This window comes from Anomalospiza imberbis, chromosome Z, assembly GCF_031753505.1.
Source record: "Anomalospiza imberbis isolate Cuckoo-Finch-1a 21T00152 chromosome Z, ASM3175350v1, whole genome shotgun sequence".
Taxonomy (NCBI): Eukaryota; Metazoa; Chordata; class Aves; order Passeriformes; family Viduidae; genus Anomalospiza; species Anomalospiza imberbis.
The window spans coordinates 32,348,220-32,374,589 of NC_089721.1; the positions used below are offsets into that span (position 1 = coordinate 32,348,220).

Below are 26,370 nucleotides of genomic sequence, written 5' to 3' on the forward strand. Positions count from 1 at the left end.
TGATGTTTATTCAAAACAAATTGAATGCTTTAAGAAATATCAGTTTAGCCTATTCTTTCTTTCTTAGATTTGTCCCATCTTAAGGAACTCTTGATATGTTTCTTTCAATATTTTATTTTTCAAGAGTTCATACATTTAATCTTAAATAGGATTTTAGGAAGTAGAATGAGGTATTGAAGAAACAAATACTAATTTCAAAATCAGTTTATACAATAAGCAAAACTTTCAAAGCAAAAAATACAGTTTATTATTTTCAAGTTTTGTTTCCTTTTTCTCCAGATGTTTAACACATTTCTTCATTTTACTTTTAGAAAATTAGTTATAAAACCAAATTCTTAAGGCAACACATCATCATTTCTAGTGTAATAAGTTCAAATTGGTCTGCTGATTTCAAATGTGACAAAAACAGTTTTTTATTCTAGTTTCTTACATCATTTATATTTCAAGTAGCATTGTAAATTTCACATCTCATTAATGCTGTAAATTTAATGCAAATGAAGTGTTTACCCAAACTGTGAAAATATAGAGCTGAGATTAATCACGCCATACAAATAAATTAGCTGCAGTCAGTAGCAAGGCCATGCACATAAAGAAATGGTACATTTCAAAAATAAATTCAGACACTTTAGAATTTTAATGTACTTTATGATGTGTGTTTGTATTCCTCTTAGATCTTAACAGTATAGCACTTTGAAGTTCACAGCATGTAAAATATTACAAGGAGAAAAGCTGAATGTGGCAATAAGAAAGAGGATGTTAAATAGGCCTTGCCTCCTTGGCAAGGAGGCAGTATGTCCATTTTAAAGGTCACCACATGCAGAATTCAGAGAAAATCATAAAGATTATAATTTATTCAGAATAGCTGATGTGTTGCTGACTATTTTTTTAACTAGTAAGACTTAAATTCAAACATCTGTACACTTTTATTATGAAAATATGTAATGACTATTAGTGTCTTTTCCAGACACTAATTTCTCAATAACTTTTCTGGCATATTGTTTTGTTGGATTTTTTTAACCTCTCAAAGATTTTTTATTATGAGATATGTTGTAATTACTATGAAATATTTTTTTTCAAGATACACAACATGTGATTATTATTTTTTTAAAGCACACACATAACCTCTCTTTTTTATGTACAGTGAATGTAATTTGTGAAGTTCTTGTGAAATTTTATATTGTGTTCTTTGAAATGTCTCCGACATCCTGTTAATCTAGGGATGCGCAATACATTTTTTCCCCTCTGTATTTTTGGACACAATTTTTTCTGCAGACTGCTCCTGCTTAGGCCTTCCAAGCTCATTTAAAGACTTCTAAACTTAGTAACTTCTCGTCACATGCCAGAAAGTAGAAGCCTATTTAGTTTTCTCCTGGCTGAACTTGACATATATGTTGCTGATGTTTTGCATCTTCTATTTATTTTTATCTTTATGTAGATCAAAATAGATTAAAAAATTTCAGCGGTGTCTTTGGAACATCAAAGTGAGAGGGATCTCAAAGGTCTTTGGTATTTACATGCGTTGTGTCTGATACTCCCTTTCATGGTAAAACGTGTGGCCAAATGGCTCAGAGGGAAGGGGAAACTAAGCTAAATCTCACATACACTGCAGAAGCAGAAAAATCATTTAATGCTACTATGTTAAACCATTGTTCCCATGTCTAAAGTGTATTGCTTCATAGTCTCATTATATTAATCCAAGAGCATCAATTGGTGACCAATGAGCCATGTAATATATTTTAAAATATCAGTTTTTATTGTCTTTGCTCTTAACTCACTGTTCTCTTCTAATATATGCAATGGACATATCTGTGTTTGCCTGAGTGTGTTTGTGTGTATGAATGCCTACAGATACATAGAAAATTAAGGAGTAGTATGCATAGCTGAAACTATTTGAAAGAACAGAATGCTTAAAGTATAAAGTTTTTCAGATGGATAAATATGAACATATAAGTATATATAGTTATGTTTCTAATGAATTAGTTGCCTTCACTCCATTCTAAAGGTGACACACAGAGATGACAGACTATATACACACACACACACACATACATATGTAACCCAGAAAGTAAGGTAGAGCATTGACATTATCTAAACAACTTCAAAAGAGCAAAGGTTATCCTTTGGTAAAGCAGAAATAGGATTGATTTACTATGTCCTTTCATTACTTTGCAACAATATAAAAGAGACCACTCTTCTTTTGGCAGATTTTAAATGCATTTGCTTTAGAGCAACCCATGATGAATGAAAAGAAAAATCAAGGGGTACGTGAAATAAGGCAATTAATATTTTTGTATTAATGGAGAGAAATTTTCAATTAGAAAGCCATTGATTTTAGTTCCAGAGAGATCTTTTAAACATTCCTCCCTGCAATGCACAGTGAACCCTCAAGAATAAATATTGTCATCAGTACCTTTTTTACTTCATTGGAGGAGTCTTTATGAAAATTCATTTTCTCTGGTTATGAAAAATATTAGCAAGTACCCTTGAGTAGTTTTGGTTGCTGTTTAAAAGAGCCATTATGTAACCCATTTAAGTTACAGTAACCACAATAAATTTAAAAGTAGCACATGTATTTTGCAACACACACTCACACAGAGTCCCAACGGAGTGATAGCTTCCTAGAAATTCCAGTAAGCCATGTATAGCACAGCATACCCAAAATACTCGCATTTAGATGGGAAGCACTGAAAAAAACTTTGAAAGACAAGATTTTGTTGGCTTTTACTGATCTGGATACTGTGAAATTGTGATGTTATGTTCATTACTTAGCCTGTAACATTGATAGTTAGAAAGATTAGATTTTAATGGGGAATTATAACTATGCAGTCCATTTTCTGATGCACTAGCTGGTGGATGTCCCCGTTACTTGCCTTGAAATCCCAGCTATTTCTATGCTGCGGCATAAATAGTTACAAAAATAACATCTTGCTTCAGTGGCATTTGGAGAGTCATATTTATCTTGCCATTTTCTTGTAAAAAATCATATCAGACCTCCTCTGTCTATTAGAAATTATTAATGACCACTTATTTTTCTTTTTTTGATTCAGCATCAGCTTCTGAGAATTGTTGAGTGTTGATAATGTGACTGTAGTAAGAACACCATGGGAGAGGGCAAGGGACATGATAAGGGCTAGTACCTGAATGAGAGAAATTTTCTTAATTTTATTGTTGGTCATTGGAGGAAGTGTTTTCTGAAGCCAAATCTACTGCTCGCTTTTCTTTATCTCTGCTGAGAAATATCCTAGCTAAATTAAATAAAAGAAACTTTGGATAATCTTTGCAATTATATGGGTGCACCTTCTATCTCCTGCCCCCCCCCCCATTAATTTGCATTTATTGAAGATTTGTGCTTTCTAAGCCTAGACAAAAAAACCCAACAAACCAATAAATTGAGGAAAGTCAGTCAAATTCTACCTTCTATAAGTGGACACAATTCCTTGCCAGATTCTAGTTGTGTCTGCATTCTTTTAGCTAAGTAACTTTAATGGCAATATCATTAATTCCATAACAAAGTCTTAATGATCAGGATCCTCATGGTTATGTGATGACATTTCTTTAGCCTCCTTGTGCCATAGTTCTCCAACTTCATGGATTTATTATGGTATTGAAATGACAAACACTTAGAGTCAGGTTATGTTGTTTCTGGCAATAATGCTAGAAAGTTGCCAGAAATACTAGTCATATACTTTGCCTGTGTAAATAGTTTAAAAAGATGGATGGATGGATGGATGGATGGATGGATGGATGGATGGATGGATGGATGAATACATAGACACTTGTACTTATTGCAAGTGCAGATGAATTGTATCACAAAAAATAAGGTTTCTGTTGGAATGAATGAAATAACTGCAAGGTTTTTGTTCTTGACCATTTAATTTTAGTGCACCTCTGGGACTTGTATGGATAATTCTATTTTTAATTAGAAAACATAAATAAATAGAATAAGTATTAAGGTTGTTAACAATAGTCTCTAGAACTTTCACCATGTTAACTAATGCTGGCCCAATTGCTGAGGAGTTAATGAACTCTTTCAATTTTTGCACTGATAAACTCAGCGTCATAGTTTTCACTAAAGCTTGCACTTTCTGGGTATGGTATGTTGCATTCATGATTTTCACACAGATTTTACAATTATGAGTGAGACCTTTCCAATATACATAGTAATAAGGTCTCCAAAATCATCAGAAAACTGCAGATAGCTTTCTATTTCCTATAAATGCCTTCCCTTTCTCTTTAATAGAAATTTCTTCTTACCAGGTGCATCCTTTAGTTACTGAGCTGCATAGTTCAAAATGTAGTTCTCTTCATACTATTAATCATGGAAATTGTGAACTTAAATGTCCACTGAACACAGAGTATTTGTTTACAAAATGTTGTGAGTGGATGTTACTTTTGCATTCAGCAGCAGGCTGAAAGAACACAGGCAGACTCCTAAAGAGAACTTGTCAGTAAAGTCAGGAAACAGGTTATCAACACTTAGCTTGTTCTTATTGTGTCTCTTATCATAATTGACAGTTTGACGTAAAACTGGGTCACATGATTGCCATGGAGGTATGTAAATGGCTAAGAGGTCACCTTTCACATAAGCTTGCTGGAAAGGAAACACATTTAAAGGAAGTTTCAGTCAGAACAAAGACAATATGCAAATGTTAAGTTTTATGGGCTTTTCTCAACTAACAGAAGCTATAGCAGTCTCCTATTACACTTTCCAAAATACAATTCTTTTTGCACTAGCTATTGCAGAAACTTGAAATGAATGTTAGTCTTAGCCGTTCTTTGGATACAAGACTACAAAATTTGCTTAAATACTAACCCCTGAAAATCATTCATACTATGATTAAAGATTGAGCTGTTGGGCTGTGGGTTTTTAATGTATGTGTGATTTGCATACTTAAAATACTGCAGGATGGTTGTGCTTGCAAGGTGCTGTTTAAACTGTGAAGACAGCTATAGTAAAATCTAGCACTTGGGTAGAACTTCACATCAGTATGTCTCACAGCTCTGGAAAGTGCAAAACACAATCAATTTCCTGGCATTTTACAGGACAGAAGCACTCAGTTTACTGCTTTGCTTGTCTCCTGTGTCTACTTCCAAGCTTGTGTTCCCTTCCTGTAAAATGTCTGAGGTGAATGAGGGATTTGCACTGCCTCCCAGGAGAAACACATGCAGTGGGCTTTGTGCCCTCAAATGCTTCATGACTGCAGCAGAGGGGATGTATCACAGGCATAAGGGCAGACCCTAGGATCCAGGACTAGGAAAATGCCGGGTCTATCTGTGAGGATTCCTCATCTCCTGCAAGGCTGAGAATTCTTTTCCACTTCATAATGTAAATTCATCCTCTTTCTTTTGTGGTTAAATGAGAGATAAATAAGAAAATCATTGATAATATTTTGAGGATGGAAGATGTTATGGTAGTGAGGTTTCTGTGGCTTGCTTTGCTAAAAATCCACAGAACTGTGGACTGAAGGTCACGTCTATTCAACCGCCTTCTCGAGAAGATTTTTCACCATGTCATATATCAAGTCAGGTCATTTATTTTTCATTCATAACATACATTTGAGAAAATTAGTAATATTTTCAGCAGTTATTAGATATATCCATTTCTTATGTCCCTCTACTGAGGAATGTAAGTTTTCTCAAGTAGTTTCCTGCCTCTTCTCTTCACATATCCTGCAGAGAAACACTTTTAGGATGGCTTATAGTGGGTAACAGTGACTGTGCCTTCTCCTCTCCAGCTAACACTGTAGCATGATTTTAGAGGTACCTAGGTTACTCTGAGGAGAATAACTAGACAGAAAGCTTTCAGTATTACTCCAGATGACATATAGCACTTGAAATACTGTAGTGAAGTGCCTTATGTCCTTCCAAAGCCTGGCACTCATGTCAGATCTGTGCACCCAAGCTTTCCCTCTGGGCTATGTGGACGTCTTCCCAGGGCAGCCTCCCACTGCTGCTGTGAACAGAATTCTTCCATTAAAAGGAGTCCAGGCTTACAGAGTTCTATTAAATTATATAGTATTTTTACCCAGAAGCCACTCAACACATGCAAAGGATGCAGATGCAGACTTTGGAAGTGATATTTCTGTATCTTAGATATGCAGAGATCTTTCAATAGGAACGATTTGGGAGGGGAAGATTGTGAGGGAGATTTAAAAAAAATAAAAATTCCAGGCAGGTAAAGTTTTAGAGACATCTGGGTAGCTATGTGAGCCTACTGAAGAATGTGGAGCAGCAGTTTTTTACATTGGGAAGGTGTATTTTAGTGCAACTAATACTACCCTGGGCTTGTCACAGAGCCAGCTGTCATGCAAACCTGCACCTCTCCACAGTGTTGTCAGTACTGCAAGTATGGCACAACTGGTGCAGTGAATAGCACAACAGTACTAACTGTGAGTCACAAGGAGCATGTACCTTCATATAAATGTGCATGTACGTGCATGCCTACAGATTAGGTATAAAATGCACATGTTCCATTATTATCTTCTCAATATTTGGCTGTATGTGAATTGAGGTACATGTGACTGTATATAATAAGCATCATGCCATTACTAACATTTATGAAATATGTTTCAAAAATTTTATGGTGCTTTCTTAATGATAAATTTAACACAAAAACTGTATGTGTGGCAGATTTTCATACAGACTGTGGGAAGAATACAATGATATAATGCAGAAGCTAATTTACTAAAATGCAATATATCAGTCTCTTACTGTTTTCCCCAAATGGCAAATGCAATTTGGTTCTATATAACAAGCTAAGTGCTTGCCGGATTTTTGAGTTAGACTTAAGTGAATATAATAATTTGGTAATACTAAGTTGGTGATTTTATTATGTTTTAATTGTTCTAATCAGCCAAAGGGTGTTTATTCATAGATTTTATATTTTGTGAAGAAATAAAAAAGGGGGATGGGTGGGAGGGTTTAACCTTTCAGTCTTTTGTTTCAGATGCAAGTGAGTTTTTATAGCTAAGTTAAGAAGCTCTAAAATATGCATTTGTAGTGAAGGTGATGACATCCTTAAGGATAATAGTAGAATTATGTCTACTGTACATTGAGTAATTGGGCTGACATATTTTATTATGTTTTCATTATTAAAATCAAGCTCAGGATCCTGTTTTCTATAGTGGCTAAATCAAATGTTTACTTACCCATTTCTTTAAACATGTTTAATATATTATTCACAGTTACCTCTAGCAAACTTTTTAACTGCATGTTTCCTTTTCTGGTTAATTTCATGTGGTTTAGTCATGCTTTTAATGGCCTTTAGAATGTCCCTTGGAGTTCTTTAGATAACAAACAAGAAACAATCCCTATGAAAACATCAAAGACTAACATTTCCATTTCTCAGACCTTAACAGCAGGAAGCTTATTAGTCTAACAGCCAGACAGGGTCAGGTCTGCAATATTGTCTTGTCTTCAGCATTTGTATTTTTCAGGAAAAGACTGCAATAAATTGTCCTCCTGTGAAAACAGTTTATTGTAGTTTGTTTGCTGTAGCTTGTGCTATCTCAAGAATGTGAACATGGATAGAGAAAACTAAAATGCATTGAATGCAATTAAACTTGGGAACATTTTCTTCAGAGTGTCTAATCATATATAATAACACAGCAATTTATATAAACATGACTTTAGAGAGGACAAAATGTGTATTTTCTTCAGAAAATAAGCTCACCAGATAAGCTCGCTTTCTTAAGCTTAAAAATAAGCAGCATATATTTTCAATAAATCTGCTAACACTATTGGGCAGATGTTAAATAAGCAGACCTGCTGAGGGTTGCTTGAACAATCTGTGAAGGCAGAACTGATGATTTGAGGATTGGGGAAGAATTTGGTTCAGCTAATATTTATTACATTTAGCATTACATTAAAATGAAGTAAAGTATTTTAGATTCTACTTTTCTGAGTCTGAACATGATTATTTTATCACCTCTTGCTAAGTAATACCACTTTCAGTAACACTAGATTAATTAACTTCAGTTACAAAATATCTTTTCTCTTCTTAAATAGCAAGATAACAACATACAATTTGTTTAATTTTGGCAAACTTTCTATAAATTGTATGTCTTCTATATTTACCAAAAAGCATGCTAGAAGATATTGATTATATTTTACCTTACTAAATACACGTTATATAGAGCACTGCTTAAAAAGCCAGGATAATTATTTCCTTTCTTAAAGTATCGCACTATTGATTATTAACATTTTCTTTTATTCCAGCTCAGTTTGTAATCTAATAATGGCTAATTGTTATGTGCTACTCACTAGTTACTCTTTTATGCTTTATTAATAGAGGATCATATTAAAGTGGCATTATATTAAACAAGTCTATAGTCTTTTATTTCTCAAAATAAGTTATTTTTCTTTGTTTTGTTTTTTAAAGTTACTTATTGGGAAAGTAAGACTTTTGCCATGTACAGTACTAGTTTGCATGTATTCATTTAAATACTAAAAACTGTAGTATGCTCGATCCATATCTGACTGCTAGGTTTCAATTGACAGCTGAGAATTTGTGACTGGACCATGAATCAAAACGGCAGGCATTTATACCCCAGTGCCAGTGAGGATACATTGGGAATTACTTGGCAAAGGTAACATTTTAATTATTTCCACCCCTACACCGCCTCTAAAAAAGTTGCATAGAGCGACTATATCTTTTTTAGTGGGCCTCCAGAGGTATATGTTGACAGCATTATGGTCAAAATATGTGTGTAACATTTCTCCTAAATGCATTCAGCTTATCGTTCATGTAAGTTGACTTTAGCTGATCCATTAATGAAATAACATCATGCTGTCCTATGCGAAGGGTTTGCAAGTTGAAGGAAATACTGATCTTAGGCTTTAAAAATGTCATTTGCTCTCATATTTTTGGGACCTGATTGGTTAGCAGAAAGAAAATGGTGCTGGTAGAGGTATAGATGATTATAATAATAAATGGCTGAGGTGGTGGTTGGTTTTGGGTAAAGAATAACTATATTATTCATAGAGACATTTCTTACCAATTGGCTGGTGTAGTTTTTGGTCACTAACATATGCCTGAAGGTAAGATATAAACCATCTTATTTTTTAACTAGATAGCAGAAAAATTAGGAATGATTTACAAAAACAGTTTCTTTTTCTATGAGCCCACCCTTTCCTCCCTCCACCAAATAAACCAAACAATAAACTCCATTAACCTTTGATATATTATTAGATTTTACATCTCTTGGTATAAAGCGGATTATGGTAACAGCAGAAGGTGTATGTTTATTTAAATAGGCATATAAACTAATCAACATAATTTTGATACTTCAGTTTTCATCTTTTTCATGTACAGGATGATCTGCAGCGCTTAACACTTAATGAGGGTTGTCCATGTAAAGCTTGTGGGTTGGGAGCCTATCAGATGAAGTATTAGCCACTCACTCATGAAATAATTTAAAATATTTTATAAAATTTCTGTGTACATGAAAATATATGTGCTTCTGAATAGTTAGTGTAAGTATGTGTGTGAGTGTAATTTATATGTACTATATACAAAATGCCTTTTGATGGATTGTACTGATGGTATTATGGATTACTAGCAGTTTTGGGACTTTTGAGTATCAACTTGTAAGGGAAATTACTGAATTTGAAAATTGGTGCTGTTTACAAATCTGAAGTTTAATTTCTTCTGGGTTTGTTGGTTTTTGTTTTGTTTTGTTTCTTTTTCCAATTATTATGAAACAATGTTTTATATCTGTAAGAATTGTGGTGATAAAATAAGGCCTTGTCATTTCTTTCCTTATATATTAGAGAGTACAATGGAAAATTAGCTAATGGATTTGCCTCATCTCCTCAAGGGCTGTGATTCACATTACAAATCCCCATCATGCAGTAATTGCCAGAGTTTTCAATGTATTTCCAGGAGTGAATCCAAACTGAGCTTTTATAGCACAGAGGGGATGATTTATTCTCACACTACAGAGTGACATTTTTCAGGGCATTGACAGGAATTAGAAAATTACATCACAACAACCTATCTAGAAACATCCTCACACGGTTTTTATCAGTTGTCACTTGAGCCCCCCTTAAAGCAATGCCAGTTACACTGATAGAAGCACTGTCCTAGTTTTGATGAATTCTGTTTTTCAGTACCATCATACAACACCCTGGGCATAAATTGTGAAAAGAAAGGAAAAGTGGGGGAAAACATTTCTATATGATGATCAAGAAAACTTTGATAGTGAATGAAAGCCTGCTCCACGATCCATTTGCTGTTATAGACCAGACTGCTTTGCAGACCACTCCCAGATTGCTGCCTGCCACTGTGGCCCTACGAAAAAACACAAACACTGTCAGAAGAGCTTGGGTACAAATTCTACCATGGCTATTCCATTAGAGGCCTAGGCTATGCCACTTGTTCTTAGATTATGCACAGCCTTGAAGGACAAGGAAACAAACAGTTCTGCCTAAGCAGATGGCTTTTAGTTGTTGGGTTTTTAAATCTGGCATTCTTCAAATCCCACAGAAATGAGGACCTAAGAAGAGAAATTGTATCTGCACAAGCTAAGGAGCAGTGAGCCTTTCTAGCACTAAAACTAATGTTAAAAAACAAGAATTTATTGCAAAAGTAGTTGTCACATGTGGGCAAAGAAATATATATCCCAATCCAAACAAGTTTCTGCAACTCCAAATGGTTTGATAAATGCTTGATTATGTGATTTCCTTAAATTTGCAGAGCTCAGTTTGATTGTACTCAACCTCACCTTTGACATCAGGCTTTTGTGGTTAAGTATACTGAGTTTTCAGAAGGGTTATTGACCTCAGACAGGTGAAAAAGTTGGCAGTCCCTCAGTGTTAGCTGCCCTGTCTCTACAGATACCAGGTAGCAGTTATGGTCAGGTTGAAAGCTTTGTCATCAAGCATTGTTGGTGAACTACACCTTGAAAGTTTGGGGAAAGTGAATGACAAAAACCTTCTGTTATTTCTGTGTGTCTTTGTCTTATTAATAACTTTCTATCCCACCTCATGGTAGGTACAATGCAGAAATTTCAAAATACTTTTGTTTTGCTTAATTTCCTTAGAAAATTATGTACCTGTTGGCATTTAACAATTCAGGTATAAGACAGTAGTGGTCTGTATGCAAAGGCTGAACTTTGCAGAAAAGAAGAGAATATGAATAATACTAAACAAAAAAGGACCAATAAGCCACAAAAAAGATCACTGATACACAATTTTCTACAAAACCAGAAGACTTGCAGTGAAAAATGATAACAAAAAACAGATTAATACTCTGTGTAGCTGACTTAAACATTCTAGTGTCTTTAAAGGAAATACTTATATTAAGCATTCAGTAATCATCCTGAAAAACCCAAAATAAAATGGAAAAAAACCCCATGCCAGTTATTTGTTGAAGTATTTACAAGTAGTAATTTTTACTTTACTCCCCATACCAAACCATCTACAGCTTTTGTTTGGATTGATTTGATTTTTTCATTGCTTGCTTAGAACATTTAGGGTACATATTTTGCTGTTATATGACTTATTATATTTATTTACAAATGAAATTTTTTGTGTCTGCTGAATTTTGAACACCATTTAAACACATCAATAGAAACAAGCTCTCCAGTGCTTTTATGATAATTTTGGTTTTTTTTTTTTTTGGTGTATATGTGAAGAAGATACTCAAAACCATTAAAAAAACCCAAGTCCTTTTTTTTTTTTTTTTGATAATTCTGTTTTCCTAGAGACAGAAGGCGAGGGAAAGCTGTGAAAATCTGTAAGGCTCATTTAGAAAAATGCAGTCTCAGTCACTACATGAGGGCAAGAGTGTATGCAAAAAGTAAACTTAAGAAACAAGTGAGAGTGACAAAGATTGTGTGTGTGTGTGTGTGTGTGTGTGTGTGTGTGTGTGAGGCCAATGGCATGAGTTTGATCCTAAATCTGAGCCACTCATTACACTACTGATGGTATTTCCAGTATAAATACTCATAAAAGCTGGCATGATGGGTCTCTCCTACACCATGTGGAGTATTTGTAAGTCTCCCACAGACTGTTAGCAATTTTTCATTGCCAAAGTGTACATATCAATTCAGCTATTGACAAATGTATTTTTATTTATATTAAATCTTTTAACAATCATTCTGCATTAACTGTTTAACATTACATTTACCCTATCCAGGCAAATGGACTAGGCTAGAATTTCATGCTTTCATTCTGTTATCTTGACACATCAGCATAGTACAATAGCTGGCTCATTCGCAGAGATACTGAGGGGAGCACTGTTCTCAGAGTGCTGAATTTCTTTCTCAGCTGTAGCTGTGGGGTATTCAGCATTTCAAGCATCATTCCTCCCCCTCCCACTCTCCACCCTCCCTGCACCACTATGTGTTTATGCTAACAGTGCTGATAAGGCAATCAAATGGGATAATCTGATTTATCAGAGAGAGAAGTCAGAGGGGAATTGAGAATGGGTGCATATTGCTTTTGTTGCACAATATCTTGTACATGTTTGGTATTGAGAAAACATATAGCTAAAATTACACAGCCAGCAGCATGTCTGTGGAAGCACATTTTGGCAGACACAGACACCTGTTAGAGAAATAGTTAATACACTGTGACCTGTGTCCCTCCCACATTCCTCTCCCCAGCAATGGTTTGGAATAAAAATAGTACCATTTCATTACAATATAAGAACAAAAAGGCTGAAGTTTCCTGAGTGCAAAAATATTCACAGAGAGATAAACTAATGATTTCGTATCTTTATCAATTTAAATTACTAATTCTGACAGTTTTGCATAACTCTGTAATGCAGAATGATGTGCAGAACATTGTTTCCTCCCCATCCAGGCAAACATCTTCTGAACACTTCCTAAGAAATTAGTTGTATTCAAGCCAGACTTGCATGCTGCCATCCCACAGGAAATGGGTCAGCAATCCATTAAGATGCCATTAGATAATCTAATTTGGAACTTAATCTCTAAATTAACCATGCTCCATACTTGAAGCATACTTGAGAGAAAGAAAAAAAGTTTATGTTTGAATCGATAGGGGAGCCGAAGCGTGAAGAAGGCTGTTTGTTTTTTCTGTAGCTGTGGTCACGTCTCAAGCCGTCTGGTAACCAGGAGAAACCAGACATGATGTAATTCCAGATTGAACTTGAACTTCAGGGACTTAGAATGGGGGAACAATGGCCCATAGGAATCAATAATGTCCATTTTCCACATGATTATGTTTGGAACTTTAAGTTAAACTTTATGGGAGAAGCAACAAGAACTGCTGTGGGACCAAAATGAATGAGTTGATCTAGAAGCAAGATGTTAAAATAAAGATAACAACTTAGTAATAATTTCTGAGCAGCACTGCAGATTCCAGCAGAATTAGAAAAGTTCTTGCTCTGCAGTAAACTGGTTGCCTGTTCTGAGATCTCTTTGTTCATTTAGGTGGGACAAACTTAATCTTATGTTTCCTGTCAGATGATTTTTGGCAGCTGCTAGGGAAGGAGGAGCATATAATAGAGAACTCCCAAGTGTAAACTGTATCTTTAACCCCATGGTTACTCCAGCTTTCTACTTCCTTATCATCCTACCTCCAATTGTTTATTTTAAATCAGTAAAACTGATTTATTTGGGTTTACTTTTTTTTTTTTTTGCTTGTTTGATACAGTTAGGATCGTCTGTATTATTATTTAGTCATGCTAATTTGATAAACTTGTACTTATATTTTTTTAAAGTGCTAAGATAAAAATTCTAATGGATTGAAATTAATATAGTAATATTTGGGAAAAGAAAAAGGTAGTGCAGGTGTGTGAATCTGAGTCAGTTTTTCATGGGCACCCCAGTAGACTCTGGTAACCAAGCACCACTTCTCCATGATTTGGCTTGACTTGGTCAGAGCCTCCTCTGTGCAAGTGCATGTTTGAAATCTTCTGTTAACACTATTCCTGCAGAAAATTCTTGTACATGAATGGTCCAAAGCACAGCATGATTTCTCTGGGCACTCCCTCTGTTGTGGGTATTTTTTTTTAGTAATGGGTTCTATAACCTCTTCCCCAACTTTGTGTACCTTTTTCTGTTACACTGCCACATAAAGAAGTCTGCGGGGAATAGAATAAATAGTATTCTTATAGGAGATTTTCCTTTTCCCTCCTGTGAGCATAAATTAATAGGTCTTTAACTCATCTCTCTGCTAGATGGGTGATATGTGCCTGCTAAGTTGCAAAAATCATCTTAAACTAACCTGAGATACACTTATTACATCTCTTGAAACAGGTGCTCAACTTGAAGGTGAAATATGGCAGCTGTTTACCAATCGATGCCAGTTCAGATGGTAGAAGAAGTACCCCATTAAGTAGATATTGGAAGGGTGGTTATTTTTTTGGCAGAAAAGCAGAAGTGGAAATTTAGCCAGGACACTGAGGGTAGCAAAATTGCATTTCCAAAGTTCTTATGATCCAAGTAATTTTAAATGGTAAAAGTCCCTGTATTTGTGTGGGCAAGCACTTACTAGAGAGATAGAAGTTCCTTGCTTGGTGGTTTAATACTGTCACTTCACTCAACATTGATTGAAAGGTATTTCTACCTTTTCCATCCAAAGATTGACTTTTCAGGCTCTGCTCTACCTTCTGTAAGCTAGTGAGTTCATGTACATCATAGTAAAGCTGCAAGAAGGAAATACTGCTTTGGATGTACTTTCGGAATAGTAAAATACTCTTACAGACTTCTGAAACTGTAAAAGAAAGGAGGTAGTAATTGGTGGAAAATAAGAATATGAAAGACCTTCACATTTATTCAGGTCAGATTAGATTTATTTTTTATTGCGTTTATTTGTTTAACATAATTATGCTCTTTATGTTATTATAACCTCTGAAGTGGACTGTATATACATATGAGCACTACTTGTGGTCCATTCCAGTAATATTTTAATCAGAAGTTCTTGAAACAGCAATTATTATCTTTAAGAGGATATTGTTGCAGAAATCTTGATTGAATTAACATCTGGAAACTGTAATGGAAAGTGCAATGGAGAATGCTAACCCTGTAGGATGCTTGCAGAATTTTCCTTTGCTGTTTTATTGCATTTGAACAGATAAATACATTATACTTCCTGTGGATAGAGAGGCAACTGTTGACTGTATAACATAATTGATTGTCTAGCTATGGTGAAGAGAAAACTGCTAGCAGTAGTGAAATCACTTAAAAGTGTGATGCTTCAGGAAGATGGTCCTGCAACAATAACGGATCTGAATCTCACAACAGACTCTCATGGTGCTTCTCATGTAATTTTCTTCAAAACTTAGCCTTGATCAGGTTTTTTTAGCTCACACTTCATGTTTCAGTGGAAAGGCATTTATATTATAACTTCTGTCAGCAAATGGATAACATATTTCCTTAGGAGTAGTAAGCTGGAGTGTGGGTAGACCTGCTTTATTCCACTCATAAAATACAAAGATTTTTTATCTGAAGGAGAAGCCATGTGGACATCCTATTAACTTCTGCAAGGACAACCACCTTGACTGTGTTCTGGGCAATGGAAAGAATTTTGGCTTCCCTGGTTGAGGCACTTAGTGGACAAGGGCAGAGTATTGCCTCTGATTTTGTTAAACCAAGTGCTGAATTTTAACTGGGACTCACACCAACTGCTGGATGGTATGGTGAAGGGAAAGGTGTTCCCCCATTTCCTCCTCATGTGGGCACCCAGATGAAGTTTGCTTTGCAGCCAGAAGTAACTGTCATTCCTGCTAGGATGTTCTGCAAAAAAAAAAAAAAAAAAACAAACCTGACGATGGTTTCCATGGCAGAAGCTAAGCTCTGCAGTACTCAGAGAGGTCCTTTCCGAGTAGGCTGGAGAAGGCTAACGGGACTTTGCTCTTCTGGGCAGTTGGCCTTGCTTGGCTTCATAATGGGGGAAGTGCTGGGGAGCTACAAAGCAGAGTGTGGCTCATAGGGTAGCTGAAAGTACTACTAAATTTGCCATAAATGTAAAGGGAGGTCATGGGAATATTGGATAGACAGCCACATCCAAGTAGCTTATAAAAGCCTGTGTTTGGTTATTCTCAGTTGTGTCACAGCTGTTTTTGGAGCTCTGTGCGGTGACTAGGGCTGTTTTCCTCAATAGCTTTCATTCAGTTTTCTACCTTTGTCTGCAGTAAGCCCCTGATGATGGTACCTGGACTGGGGTGGCCCAAGATAGAGTTACATCCACCTATAGTATGATAATGTTATTTTCTAAACTACAAACAGTAATCATCAAGCCTTGAAAATAATGCCTTAGGAAATGCCAGCAAACAGAGGGAATGGGCTGCTCTTTCCAGCTGCCAGTGCAGTCAGACTCTGCCCAGTGTGTGTGTTTAGACCAGGACTCCAGCTACCTCCAAAGGTGGGGAAGGAGTGGTTGTTCCAGCCCTGCAGTAAGACAATGTTTGGCTGTCTTGGTCCAGCAGGTGCTCTGCTGCCTGCACCATCATCTCTGGCAGAAGGCTTGGCATGGGCTTTTAGTCAAGGGGCTTTGAAACTCCTGTGGGATATACACAGTATTAACATGGGTGATGTATTACTCCCTCAGGATTCATAAGTAGTACTGAAAAATTTCTTGCAGTCTGCATTTTTGTCATGGTCATAATACAAGGTGGAAGGCTTGAAAGGTTTAAATAAACATCTATTTTAAACTGGTATGTCATATGGCAACAACAGTCATATTAGGAATTTGCTACAACTTATTTTTATTGAGCAGTTTCCATAAAAATCAAGATCTTTGCCTGGTATTTGAAGTATCTGATACAAATTTTGCTGCAAATAGTAATTTGCTTTTATTCAGCACTGACTTGTTTTCTTCACCCACTGTAGTCACTAGAAGGCTCGCAACTTTAAAACAAAGCACAAAGTCAAAACTGTATTTATCCAATCATTGAATATAAATCTTCAGAAAGATAACCTGGAGCCTGTGTGTTTAGCCTTTGCACATAAATTTTCTAAATAGAGTGTTGACCTCAAACAAAATTTATATTCTTTGAGTTAGTGCTGTATTTTTTTGAAGTCACTAAACACTCTAAATCCAATGTAACAGGACAGCAAAGAACTGTGCATTGTAAAACATATATTCAGACTGATCCCAAGCAAACAAATCTGCTTGGCTCTTTATTTCTTTATTATTAGTTCTTATTTTTATAAATCCACATGCTTCAAAGCAATTTGCTTTGTGTCCATTATTTCAGAATTTACTTCTTAACATCACTGAAATCCAAAGAGGAAGGAACAAAAAAGGTATTTTAAAAGAAATTGTGAAGTAAGATGAAGAGTAAGTTGAAACAATTAAGCCACTTAAATGAAATTCTGGTATTGAATTTTTTTTTCTTTTCGGAACATATTATTTTCATTATATCATCTTGAAAAAATCTTTCATGCATAACAAAGTAGTTTAAGTTTTTGTGAGTGCTTCAAGATTTGTGGTGTAACTGTGACTTTTAAATTTCAAAAGGGTTTTTATTTTCCTCCAATAGCAGATTTTTTATAAGAGTCAATAGAATTAAAACAACAATAAGAAATTAAACATCTTAGCTGATCTTAAATTTTTGAAAACAGCAATTAAAAAAAAAAAATCTGAAAAGGTTAAGACCCTGCAAATATTTAGGTATCCTTCAAGAATATACTCAATTGAAGAAAAAAAAAAAAAAAACCACCAACAGCCTTATTGGAAAGTATTTGTACTTCAGACATTGAAAACATTAAGATATTAATATTTATTGTATTTTCTCCATGAAAAAGATTTGTCTTTCTCCCTTGGGAATATGGCTATTATTGAGACAAGCAAGTCAGGAAATATTTCCACTTTTTTTGTGTGTGTAAAACATAGCACCTGAAATTAATTGCTAGGAGTTAAAATAGTAAATTAACAAGTTTAGAGAGTTAAGTATTTTGAAATAGAAGTAAATGACAGAAGTTGTTGTTGTTTTTTTTTTTTTTTTAATATGAAAGACCTGAGAAACATGTCCCCTGGAATTTACAAAATAAGTTGGCCACTCTTCAGCAGCTGAAATGAACACAAAAGGCTGCCAAATGAAATGTAGTTATGTCATGAACATTTGAAATAGATAAAAAAGGTCAATTTTCCTCTTTATACCTGATGCCACAAAACCACATCTGCTTGTCCAGGGAGAGAGCTGTGAAGAAATGGGCCAAAAGTTATAGAGGGAAGAAAACTTTTTGCCTCCACAATACACATGTTGAAGGGCTTCAGATGTGTTATCAGGAAGCTCATTAGCCTAATCCCAGAATTCCAAGTGAGCACTTATGTTTGTGATAAACACTGGAAAAGCTCAATACAATGAAATGAAGAGAAAGGGTGTTTTTGCATGCTGTATATCCAGTGCTGGTATTAGCTCTTTGGCAGTGATGCTGACTTAATGATGCTGTTTTTCTTCTGAATAAATGTGACAAAACTTTCTCTGAAGTCATAGAATCATATAGTTTAGGATGGTTTGGTTTGGACTTCTGGGTCTAAGGAAAGGGCTACTCAGGCTGCGGGGTACTGAACAGCAGATGAGACCCATCGCTGAGTATCCATCTTGCAAGTACTACTGATTGGTGCCTGGTGAACCTGTGAATGCCATTGGGACTTCAGCTCCTTAGTGACAGAGTTCTTTTAAAACGATGACTTAAGTTCCTAGTCACTGAACTGTCCTTGAAAATATTTTCTTTCTCAGAAGCTTGTTGAAACAAATATGGTACTCGCTGTTACCCTCGACTTGGCTGCAAGTGTTTAGATGATTGGATCCTGTGTTAACTGGAGTTTCTGAGACTGACATTCTTAGGGAAAATTTTTTTAAAAAGCAACATAAAAATCCTCTGTTCTTATGGGCATCTGTATATCTCAGAGGCCCATCTTGAGATGGTGACAAGGATAAACTGCTGTGTTATAAGAGTGGAGGAAATTTCACAGGATGCTGAACCACTGAATCTTTATGCTGTATTCTTGAAAAAAAAAACATTTGTACCCTGTGGTATATTTCACTAGCTCTTAAATTATATCTATTGCACTATATAGTGTCATTTGTATGGTTTAGTTGTGTCTGCTCTATATATTTGCATCTGACATTTTTGGGGGTTTTCATAAACAAACAGACCACTTAGTGTAACTCAGGAGTCATACAACTTGCTACCGAGTTCAACACAATTCTTTTTCTTTCAAACAACTCATACTTTCACAAAGAAAACTGGGAAGTAGAATCTCAAGTAACAGTCACAAATTTTTTTTCCAGCTTTACCTTAAGTAGTGCTACTATTAATGAATATTAGCTGGACCTTGATTCAAATCCATTGTATAGATGTTTAATTTATGTTTTTTTTTTTTCTCTCTCTCCTTCCCTCCTTGTCTCTTTCCCCTTTTCAACAGTCCTGGTACCTGGGCTAGCTTGGTTCCTTTCCAAGTATCAAATAGGACACCGATCCTGCCGACAAATGTCCCAAATTATGGTTTGAACATAATTGGAGAGCCTTTCCTTCAAGCAGAAACAAGCAACTGAGGGAAAAAAATTAAAAGAAAAATTAAAAAAAAAAAGAAAAAAGGAAAAATAAAAGAAGACAGTATGAGAAAAGAATCTGAAGAAAGAAGAACAAAAATAGACCAGCAATTGCAGCTCTTACAATCAGTAATTCTCTTATGGTTGAAACTGAAATGATATACAAAGGGTCGATGATATTTCACTGATGAGTAGAAAGCAGCTCCTCCTAAGTAGCCTTTGTTATATGAAGTCCGCTGGGAAATAGATGTTCTGTCTCTGACAATATATTTTAACTGACTTTCTAGATGCCTTAATATTTGCATGATAAGCTAGTTCTGTTGGTTTAGTATTCTTGTTGTTTACGCATGAGATCACTATTCCTGGTTATCTCACAAAACAAAGGCTAGGCAGTGACAGCAGAGCTGCAGGAGGACAAGGGCCGTGAGCCAGCCATTTTCTCAATAGTCTGATTTCTATATGTTTTAAAAATAAGCTCTGTAGCCTTTAGTTATCAATATGGATTTATTAAACTTTGGCCCTTAATTCAGCCTTTTTCTAGTGTGTTATGCAGTTTGAAATTTTCAATCAGTATGAACACACAGGCTCTATGGAAGAAATGCCTCTACGCAGGTAAAAGTGTTATCTTCTCATGCAACAGTAAAAAAAGAAAAGAAAAAAAAAAGACATTTTCCCCAGTAAAGAAACACTTACAGAGGCATGTGCAATTTAAAAATCATATCTAAGAGGTCATCACTATAAGTCCTTCAGCCCTTGGACTCTAAATTGAGGGGATTAAAAATAAAAATAAAAAATTACTTTGAACAAACTTATTTTTCCCCTCAGTTTTTGAGGGCATTAAAAGGCATTAAGTCAAGACAAATCATGTCCTTGAGAATAAGAAATCAATGGAAACACAGCACTTATGTTGGTTTAGCTGCTGCCTCCAAAGAGGGGTAGGATTTATTTATTTAAAGTTACTTGTTGCATCAAGAACCCATAGGGTTTACATGTTTCTGTAAAATCTACATCATAGAGACAAAGACATAGGCAAATCCATGTCACAAGGGCAAAGCTTACCGTTTACAAACTGGTAATACCAGGATGGGGATATGTTGTATTTAAATAATGCACTCTTAATGTAAGTCTAATTACAGGGTGCTGTAAACTTGCATGGTGCTTTCAGAAGTTAGCCTTGTTCAACAATTTTCACATATCGACAGAAATATAATGTGCATGGGCAGACATTTTGCCTCTATGTCTCTTTAAAAATTTAAAATACTCTTTCCAGTAATCTTAATTTGCACGAAGATATAATGTCCACATTACGTGCCTTGCCTTGAAATCTAAAAAATGGAAAAAAAGAAAAAAAGAAAAAAACTACAAAAAAATTGACATCACTACACTTGTTTTGCTGCATTTATTATAATTTTAAATCTTTACCATTTTTATGACAAAATATTTTGTACTCCAGATGTGAAAAATGTGTGACATCATGGATTTTTTAGACAGTTATACATTTATCTCACATTTATAGAGCATATCATGGCTGTGTATAGTTGCCGCTTACGAATTGTAATCAACCAGCAATATTTTCAGTATTTTGGTGTTTTTTCTATTAACCTTTCATGTTTTTCATCTTCCAATTAATATTGGGGGGAGGGGATACAAATTTTTACGAATTATGCAATACCAAGTTTTGCCTATGTAGGTAGTGCTTTTAGCTGTATTGGTTATAATAGGTAAGTACACAGATTTAAAAAAAAAAAAAAAATGTATGCTTTTTTTGTTTGTTTTAATTGACCAAAGTGGGTACTGCTATTTTTGCAGTGTGATGAGGTCCTTTTCTGTACTGAGAGGTGGACAGGGGATTTTTTTTTATACATACATATATATATATTCTGGGGTGGGGGGGGGGAGGATTTTTAACACTTTACAGTGTAGCTGTGAAGCAGTGCACCCTTAGCCAGGCAAGGGCTGCAAAGCAACTGTTCTGCCTACTGTGACAAACTTTCAAATAGGTTCCCTCTTTTTAACTTCCCACCTGGGGTGCAAGCTGAAATCATTTCTGGATTTAAAAAATAAGTAATGAATTCTGTTGGAGGCAGACTTGACTTGAGGAAATTGTTTTACTTCAAGGTTTTTTTCATGAGAGACAGACAGAGAAAGAGGTCAAGACCCACAGTAACATGAAGCCTTTTCCATTTTGGCAAAGATAATGCATCCTGAAGTGTTCATGTTAGAAAATGTTTTTAGCTCAAAATGACAAAGACATTTACTTTGTCTAGGATATGTAAGTACAGGGCCAAAATCTTTGCTGGCGTAATTCCACTGACTTCAATGGACTCTGGAGCTGCTCAAGTAGAGAATTTGCCCTCCTTATTCTGCTTGGCTTTTTTCCTATACATAATTTCTTTTATAGTCCATTCCCCTCTTGCCCCACCAAGTTTCTTAATTCAGCATTTGAATTACAATTTTCAGCCTGGTTGGGCTATGTCAGAAGCTTGCAATCTTCTCATAGAGATCAGATGGAGACCTCTGGGGTGTAGTGGAGGAGGAGTTTCTTTATGCAAAGAATTAGACCATGGTGGTAATAAAAGTTTGTTTCCAGTAAAATCTCATTTTGCAGACCAGTAATGGGGTTATTGCTGATGATCGCTTACACACAGGGGATCTTTGCAATGTATGGCTCAACACAGGGTGAAATTTTCTTTAAAGCACAGTATTCTACTAGGGTAAAAGCAGAGAAGCGTATAGTCATGTGGATGGGAAAATACATCCCTTTACAGTTGTCTCTGTGTTTTGGAGGTTTTCCTACCCCGGAGCAGTCCCAGAGGCACAGCTCCAGCAGCAGCCACCCCAATGAGCCCTGGCCAGGGGCCTACCACCATCAGTCCATTCTGGCTCCAGCTGAAGGGCAGTAGGAGCAGTAGTGGTGGCGCATCCCCCTGTCTCCAGGAGGAGAGAGTGTGTAGGCAGGACTTGAATGGCTACAGAGATGGAAATTCTACAAAAATAAACCTTTGAGATTTAGCTAAACTGGGAAAAAAATAAAATAAAAGAACAGACACAAACACAAAAAGAAATGTGGGGGTCTTTGGTTCTTTTTCAGAACCCTGCAGTAAGTCAATTTGTTTGCTAAGCATATGGCAAAGTCTGCTGGACCTAAGCACAGTGCACCTCAGGCTCTGGCCTGGTAAAATAAAGTGTGTGTTGTCCTTTACACATGGCATGATACAGAGCAGTCTGGGAGCAGAGCTGTGCTGGGGGCATGTGCTTGATTAGTTCCATTAACAAGGTGTTCCCTGAAAGCTTTTAATACCACATTGAGAAAAAACTGGAACAAGTTCAGGCTTCAACATGAAATTTCCAGTACCGTAATTGCCTTTTGTAGGAGGATAGATGCCCTTAACAGAGCTTATATATTTTTTAATCTGGCCTCCTGTATGAAAAAAAATCTGAGCTTAAAGACGCACTTTTTTAGAGAAATAAACTCATTTATACTGGGTTATTCAGCAACTGTGGGTTTTTGTCACCTGCCTCTCTAATAGAAAAGCCTGCTTGGAAGAGAATGAATTTTTAATTTACTGTATGCTTGGTTTTAGGTTGGCTTTGTGGGTTCTTTTTTTTTTTTTTAAGCTCAGCAGTCAAAAGATTAAGATAAGACTGAGAACTCAAATCCAGTCTCTGGCCTCCTCCTTCACCAGGAAGTGTATTCTGACTAAATTGAGCCACCCCGTTCTATGTGCACTGTTCTGCCTTTATTTAGTTGCTTTGCAGCCCTGGCCTCATGGCTGTGCCACTGAAGTGTGTTTCCCCTGGAGTGACATGAACGTTTGAGGCTTGACTAAGGAAAAAAAAAAGGCAGTGAAGGAGACTGTACATAAAGACATGGCAAAAATATTAATTATAGCAATATAGTTGTGGGGTGATGTTCAGGTGGGCAGCTCCATTTAAAATATGTGAATGAATTTGTGAAGCTGCAAGTAGCAAGAAGAAAGGTTGATCTTCTGACTAAACCGCCTACCTTGTAGACAGTAATTTGTACACTGTATAGTTTTGTTAAGAATTTTTTTAATTAAAATACCCTTGTTTGTAAAGCTAACTTTTAAACAATTATAATGGAAATGCATTTCCATTTTTAAACAAGAATATTCTTTGTTTAGAAACTGGACTTGGGTTAAAACTCTCCAGTTTCTTAATTTATGTATTAAAAAAAATCTGTCCATGTTAGGAGTTATTTCGCATATTCCTGTGCTTGAAAAGCATAGGTTACTAATTCTTTAAAAATGTAAATGGAGAAAATTATATTTTATGAAGGTTATTTTGTTATTTAGTATTGGAAAAGTTGGTTTTCAGAGCATTTCAAAATGTTGGAAGCACCACTGTCTTTTTTATTAGTATATATGGCCTTTAGCAAAAGTTTTTGTGATTGTTACATGATGGTATTTAAGATTAGGTCCACAGAGCTATTCAGGATAGGCAGAGAGCTAAAACAGTACTTAAGTCTCACGCAGCTGTGTCCTCAGGGAGCAGAATTTTGGATTTGCAACTTGTAGCTTCATAAGGACTTAATGAAAGAGATTGCACAAAGACATCTGTGACACCAGAGTGTGTTCTGTACCCAAACCTAAATTATATGTACTGTGTGAGATTATGAAGGCTGCAGAAAGTTATCCCATATTCAGTGTACAGTTTTCACTTTTAATGAAAAAACTCTCTAATGTTGCTGGCAGTAAGGCCCCAAGCATGACATCCTTATGGTTTACATGATCTTGTTGAGGTCTTTTGTTAATGTTAACCAGCTGTGTGCTCCTGGATTTTTTTTAAATTGGGTTTCTATATAAAATTTTAGGGAAAAAAAAGACAGTAAAATCCCATGCCAGCTAATCAAGTTAAACAGGAAAGGCTCAAAGCTGAATGTCCTTCTCCATGCCGAAGGAGCCAAAAACCGCCTCCTTCTTATTTGCACTTTCTGCTATTTCCCCAGTTTTATTAATTCCTCAAAAATGTGTGGGTGTGGTGGAGCACTGCAGTTGGAGGATAACATGGACCACTGATTTTGCCCTTTAACCCTGCACAGTGACCTTTGCATCAGCCAGACTTATTGCCATGACAACTCTTTGTACTGTTTCCATGCCACAGCTCTGTTGGTCACATCGTCAATAGTAAAGGGGACAAGTTGGAGACGGTCAATTTTTACTTTTTTTTGTTGCAATTTTTTCTTCAGTGGTTGTAAGTAGTTGTTTGGGTTTTTTTTTTTTTATGATAAAAGGGTTCACTAGTTAGTACTCTTTAGAAATATCTGTGTGTTGCAATTCAGATGTATGTTGAATTTGTGAAAAGGGCTTCAGTGCCACTAGCATCATGAATAGAATAAGCCTTTGATACTTTCATTGCATGATACCGTAACAGTAAAACAAAAGGTGGCCTAAATAAATGGAGAGCAGTGTGAGCTAGTGACACTAAAGCCAGTCTTTGTATTACTGTATTTTTGACAGAATGATTTTGAAAACTGTGCTACAGGGACTGATGTGGCAAATGTATCTCTATATGCAGAAGGAAGTTTTTTAAGAAGTATGGCTTATTATGCATTTTTCATTGAGGGCATTGAAGTTGCATGGACTGATAGAAGTTGATGCAAAATGAGAAAGAAACAAAAACCAGCAAAATGTTTACCAAAAAACTCAAACAAATGAGCAGTGCCTGTTCAATTTCACAGTCTCTGTTGAGTTCAGTTGTAAATATGTTTCAGATAACATTTTCTTCAAAAATGATCTCTACAACATTGTAGAATGTGAGGGGTTCCTCAATCCCAGGCATAGGCTTCTCAAGAGCTGCATTAGATTATGTCTTCATCAAGCTGTTAATTTGTGCTTATATCATATAGAACTTCTAGTAATCTGGGAAGAGGCACCCCATCTCAACGATATTTCTCTGAGAAAACTTTTGTAGGGCTGTGTGTTTCTTTAGATACATTTAGTACAACTGTAGGTGACAAGTAGTCAGTTATTGCTTGCTAGCTACATACCAGGGTTGATCCATTTTAAAACTTTTGGCATTTTTTCCCATACTTTAGGCCATAAATCCTGAAGGTTACATTTTAATTAAAAAGAAGGTGCGTGCAGAGTCTTTGTGTAATGAATCTTCACTAGTAGGATGCATTACATAATAGTGCAGCTACTTAATTTTGGAATTAGGGCCCTCTGGCATCAAACCTGATTTTAGCCTGAGTGTTAACAAAGGTTTTTATTGTGCCTGGTTGGAGGATAAAGTGTTCTTTCTGGTACTTTTTTTTAGGTTACAAATGAACTCAACTGCCACAAGTTTTAAACTGGTGTAAATCAAGCTTGACTTAATGTGATTGTTACTGTTATATCCAGCCTATACTGCTAGCAGCTGCTCATACTGCAGTCAATTACTGGAAGCGGATATATTTCCTATGCAAAAACTGTTTAAACAATAAAAATGAGCTATGCTACAGACCTGGCCTTACGTTTTATTTTCTGTCTCTAAGAGTCGTGATTGGTAATATCTTAGAAACAAACCTTAAACCTTGAAGCCTCATAGCACAGCACAACTTATGGAGTTCTGTGTGTACCTAGTCTAGATTTAACATATTTGTTTGCACACATTTGGGCTTAACTTACTTACACTGAAAAAGGAGGAGAACAAGAGCAAAAGGAGATGCAATCAGGTAATCAGCTCAATTTAAATTTTACATTGAGTTTTCATCATGTTCAACCAACCCTAGTAATCATACGGGTGATCTTGATGCCAAACTGATTTTTGCTTTTATATATTCTTCACATATATTTGTAGCTCTGTAGCTTATTATTGTGTAACTATATAGATTTGTGCTGGTAGTTTCCTATCCTGTTTGACAGAAAGAAAAACTGCATTCCTAGGCCCCTATC

General features: G+C 35.8%; 1 protein-coding gene across 13 annotated transcripts in view; it reads left to right on the top strand.

The window, feature by feature from the left end:
• The window catches only part of NFIB (nuclear factor I B), a 175,407-nt gene extending 149,471 nt beyond the window's left edge, over window positions 1-25,936 (top strand). For 7 of the 13 annotated variants that reach the window (XM_068176367.1, XM_068176368.1, XM_068176376.1 and 4 more), the window contains 2 exons: window positions 8,500-8,588; window positions 19,348-25,936. In XM_068176367.1, the coding sequence (XP_068032468.1) occupies window positions 8,500-8,588; window positions 19,348-19,477 (219 nt within the window). In that variant the 3' untranslated portion in view covers window positions 19,478-25,936. The remainder of the gene's footprint in view (window positions 1-8,499; window positions 8,589-19,347) is intronic. The other 6 variants (XM_068176373.1, XM_068176374.1, XM_068176375.1 and 3 more) reach the window with 1 other exon arrangement.
• The last annotated feature ends 434 nt before the right edge of the window (window positions 25,937-26,370 follow it).